The following is a 5,239-nucleotide window of genomic DNA, read 5'->3' as shown; positions in this document are numbered from 1 at the left end:
CATATGCCCCACTGACCAACATGTAAGCAAATTTAAGCGTATTGTTCGGGTCTTGATAGCGATCTAGGCTTGGTCCGTGTGTTCTATTTTAGCCGAGCAAGGCAGATTTTTCGTCGTTACAGAGATCCAACCAGCCAGGCGAATGTTGATCGTTGGTTAGAAGTATAAAGACCCTGGCGCCTCGCCGACTGAGTCGAGCTACGGAGCCTTGTTCTGCCATCTCTCTTATTTGTGTCGAGTTATACCGGATCCTTTTCTCCATTTCTCTCATTCACTCAACAACATGGCACGTTTTCTCTTCTTTCTCGCCATTTTGGGGTTTACAACGGCGAACCTGACTGGGTTCTCTGGCCGAAAGGGTGCATTAAACCGCGACTTTTCAGGCGTGGGCGGCATCTCGTTGGCTTTATCCGCCTCCTGCTCTTCTTCCGAGATCGACTGCGGCGGATCCTGCATTGCTGGCTCAGGAGAATGCTGCTCTGCGAGCGAGGGGTCCTACTGCGAATCGGGAAAATACTGTACCGACGATGGATGCTGCCCCAAGGGCGAAATCTGCACTGGAGAGGCTGCTGGTTGCGACGCCGGTAGACAGCTTTGTGGCGAATATTGCATACCAAATAGCGCTGTTTGTTGCAGCGATGGCAGCTATTGCAATGGCGGCGAAACCTGCACCAGCGACGGATTCTGCTCCAAGGGCAAGGGCAGCGGCAGTAACGACGATAACGACGAACCTACCGAGACAGACGACAACGACAGTCCCACCGAGACAGGCGACGATAGCGACACACCTATCGAGACAGACAATGATAACGACGATCCCACAGAGACATTCCAACCGCAACCAACAATCACCTCCGCAAGTGAAGACAGCGGTCAGGGAAACACGCTTTGCAAGCGTAAGAGTCGAAGTGGAGGCGGCGACGGCGATGATGGTGACGATGGTGACGATGGTGATGATGACGGCTGCAACGATAATGGTGCTGGGTCGATGCTTGCGCCGAGTTTCGCAAGTGTCCTGTTGGCAGTCTTTGTTTTAATGCTATAATTAATAAGGATAGTTTACTCAAGAGTAGTATCCATATCTTGATCAATAATACTCCTTGGTAGTGGAATGCATGCCCAGCCCCCAATTCCTCTAAGTTCCAAGCAGGTGCAAATGTTTTACCTGAAGGTGGTGAGTTAGAGCCTAGCTTGGACGGGATCAACTGATTCTTCTTACATCTTAGACTCCATGCATTTACTAGCATTGAATGCAGCTTTATTATGCGACGAGGCTATGAAACGCCCCATTGATTGAAGGAGATTCGAGAAAAGAAGATATGCGGTGCACACTCGCAACATGGCAGTTATTGCTTGTGAATATCGGAAAAGATTTTATAGCCTATAGCGAGACTACCTTAGGCTATTAGAGCCCAATACCTAGCCCCATGAAATGGCTTCTACGTATACAGTACCTAGATCGATCCTCTTCCCAACTAATTATACCACTACCTCTTCGACGCCTACCTTGAAGATGCTCCTGGATAGTGTTGTGAATAGCTTTAATAACCCGACACTCGTCGCCACCCCAATAATTTAATCCGGTTGTTTCCCGGGTTGCCTCGTTCCTCCAACTTCTCACTACCTCGGTCACCTCGAGGTAGATGCACCCTCAGCGACCCGGCCCTTGGCAACATGCCTCCCTTTCGTTCGCCTCCGAGAAGGAGAACAAGGTCACCTTAATCAACAACCTGGAATTTCTTTCCCAGTACGGCTACGATGATGTTGGTAAGTATTATATATTACCAAGCCACAGGGAATCCGGATCAGATGTTAATTGATTGTTCTTGGCAGATTTCGGTGAATGTTGCATTTGCGGGCAGTTCATATCCTGCCCCTGGCGGTCTTGTCACAGGTATTGTCACTCTAGCCGTGCGCAAAAAGAACGACGTCTCCAGAGATTGAACTAATCTTATGAGGATCCCGTGCAGAAATATTACTGATATTGTCACAGACTGGGAATATCCCAAAGTTGCCGATCGTGGCGGCTAAGATGGGGATGCTGAGAACTACGTGGGTCTCATGAAAGGGCTGCGGGAGGCCATTAACGCGAGCGGTCGCGACTACATTGCCACCCTGCGCCCTCTTCATACTGGTACCTTCGCCATTTTGATCTCAAGGGCATCAAGGTCCCCGTCGATTGGATTAAACTCATGTCCTATGACTTGCAGGGCATACCAAACTGTCCGAAATCGACTAGGCCTTGGACTTGGTAAGTGTCACTAGAACATTTGACAGCTATCCGGCACCTTCGACTCTCACACGAACTCCTTGCAGTTCTAGCGTGTTGGCGTTGAGCCTTCCATCATCTTTGCTAATTTTCTATCTCTAGCTTCGACGATGCCGAGATATTTTGAATGAAGATCGATTATGTCAGCAAAATGGGACTTCATTGTCTGATGATCTCGGCTATCGTCCTCGACACCTGCAATCTCGAAACTCTGAGGGCTATACCCAGCGGCGTAAATATTAGGGGCACCGAAGCTCCTTTCTCGCTGGTCTTCCTTGACTGCCATCCGAATGTGCTTGACCAGCCCAAGCACGAGACCCAGGCAGCCAGAGCTGTGTATCGGAGCGAGGTGTCAAGGGCACCATGGTTGGGATGCCCGATAAATGTCAACAGAACACATTGAAATCCCTTTCCCGGCCAATCCTGCTGCCACATACTTGCACAGTGCGCTCCCAACTCCTCGGCCCGAGCCTTCTCTTGAAAGAGTCCGAAAACCAGCAACTACCATCAGCCTCCGCCTGTTCGAGGTTCCCATTTTCGATATAAGTGCTCTGTTAAGCTATCATGGTTTAGTAAATGTTGGCTGAATGGAACAGAAGCCAGTGAACTACGGCGCGTTCATAGAATAGGCCTCCTTCCCTTCCCTAGACCTTGTCCCTGCGACCGGCCCGAACATTACCGTCACCGTGGTCCCTCCTAGCCTCGTTCAGCTTGCTTCATTGGTTCGCACTTAACCTAGCCCTATCGTCCCTAGATTTGGCCGGTGGTCGTCGATTCCTCATCCCTCGACCACGCTTGCGGATAAATATAGCTTAATTATTATTATCATTATTCGCCGTCGTCGTCTATATGGCTGCGAGACATGGCATTTCCCCTAAACCCACCGCTATGCTGGATATCTTCTAAATTATCGTCAGTATTAATAGCCTATGGCCGTTGTAAGCCAAGTGCTGTCACCACTAGTTATGATATTTCAGGAGACATAGTACGAGGCCAATCTAGTATCATAGTAACTAATTACTCAGGCATCGGGGCGGGAGCGGGCTTAGACGCCCTATGCGAATACTTTCTAGGCCTTCTACTACTAGGTCTAGCTCTGCCCTATTTTCCCTATATCTTAGGCTTGCCTTAAGACTTACTTATATACTTAGCTATTATTAACTTCAGAGGCTAATATACTTATTTTTAAAGCTTATTTAAATCTTTCCTTAATATAAAGTCTAAGTTAATTATTTATAAAAACTTAGTATAAAACTTAGTTAATATACTTAATAAGTAAGCTATATAGATAAGTAAGCTATATACTTTTCTTAACCTATAAGATTAAAATTACTATAAAAATACTATAAATTATATAATTAATTAAAACTATTTATTATATTTTTCCTTAAATATCTTAATTATTACTTAATAAGTCTTTATATTATAGCTAGGCTAGCTATAAATATTATAATATTAAACTCTTAGTTATATTAACCTCTCTTAATTACTATTCCTTAATAATTTAGCTACTATTTATATATTAATATCTATTTAATTAATTACTTACCTTTTTTCCTCTATTATTATAACCCCTCTTTTTTATAGCTAGGTTCTTTTTGCCCTCTAGCGTCGACTAAGTATCTTATTTGCCTCCTAAAAGTCTTTATTCTTAGTAGCTAATAAGGTAACTTAATATATAATTACCTTTATCTCCTTAAGAGACCTTAGGGCTTTAAGGATTAACTCTAGGGGGCTATTTTAATACCTTTTAATTTATCTTATAAGGTATTTAAACTAAGATTTAGCCTTAAGTATAATCCTTAGGGTCCTTAAGACCTCAGAGATTAATAGCTTAGCTCCCTCTTTAATAGGTATTAAAATCTATAGCTATATATTAAGCTTTAAGACTATAGTCTCTAGGTTAAGAGGAATAAAGCTAGCTTCTTTAAAGCCCTTTTAATATTTCTTTTTATTATAATAGCCTTATATATAATATAAAAGGCTAAAAAAAACTTAATTTTTAAAATATATATTATAAAGTATTTAATTAAATATTATATTTTTTAATTATAGGCTTTTTTAAATAGCTTAAAATACTTAATATTAAGTAATTAAAATAAATACAATAATTAAAGAATATATAAAATTAAATTATTTTTTTTATAATATTTCTTAAATTTAATATATTAATAACTTTTATAGCTATTAAAAATTAAGAAATAATAAGAATTAATTAATTAATTAATTATATATTAATTAAAATATTTAAGTTATTTAAAAATAATTTTATTATTAATTTAATTATTTTAAGTTATTATAATAGCTTAATTACCTAAGAGGTTACTTTCTTAATATTAATATATAAAATAAGAGTAGCCTATATAAATAATAAATAATTAAATTACTTAGCCTTTTATATTAATTACTTAAATAATTATAATTTATTTTTAGTTTTTAAGCTATATTAATTTTAGGTTTGAATACCTTTTTAAGCTTATAATAATTATTTATATTTATAAGAAAGTTAATCTTATTATAATTATAAATATTATTTAATTAGATATTATATTTTATAATTATATTTATTTATTATTAAAAGTATTATTAAAATTACTATTATTTACATATTTATATAAGCTAAGATATATATATTATATATTTAACTAGATAGGTTTAATTAATTAAACTTATAGACCTTTATTTACCTCTAAGTCTAGCGCTAAGCCTTAGCGCTAACTCTTTTTAGGTTTAAACTCTAATGCTAACTCTAAGAACTAATCCCTCTAAAACCTATAATACTAATAACCCCAATTTCCTAATATAATTACACCTATAGCTATATAGCTAGATCTTAGCTAGTTATAATAAGACTTCTTTAATCCTCTTATTTAGCAATATAGAAGGTCTTTATAATTATTATAAGTATTATAACTTATGCCCCGTGCTAGGTATTATCTTTTAAGTCCTCGAGGAATTTAATATCTTTAT

General features: G+C 38.8%; 1 protein-coding gene across 1 annotated transcript; it reads left to right on the top strand.

Moving 5' to 3' along the window:
• Window positions 1–283: 283 nt before the first annotated feature.
• NCS54_00002200 (Hypothetical protein) lies at window positions 284–1,045 on the top strand (the record flags this gene model as incomplete). Its single annotated transcript, XM_053145688.1, has 1 exon — window positions 284–1,045. One exon carries the CDS (start codon window positions 284–286, stop codon window positions 1,043–1,045), a length of 762 nt encoding a protein of 253 aa, XP_053001663.1.
• Window positions 1,046–5,239: the final 4,194 nt, after the last annotated feature.

Source organism: Fusarium falciforme, chromosome 1, assembly GCF_026873545.1.
Source record: "Fusarium falciforme chromosome 1, complete sequence".
Lineage (NCBI taxonomy): Eukaryota > Fungi > Ascomycota > Sordariomycetes > Hypocreales > Nectriaceae > Fusarium > Fusarium falciforme.
Note: the sequence above shows the minus strand (reverse complement) of the source record. Positions and strands in the feature narration are given on the sequence as shown.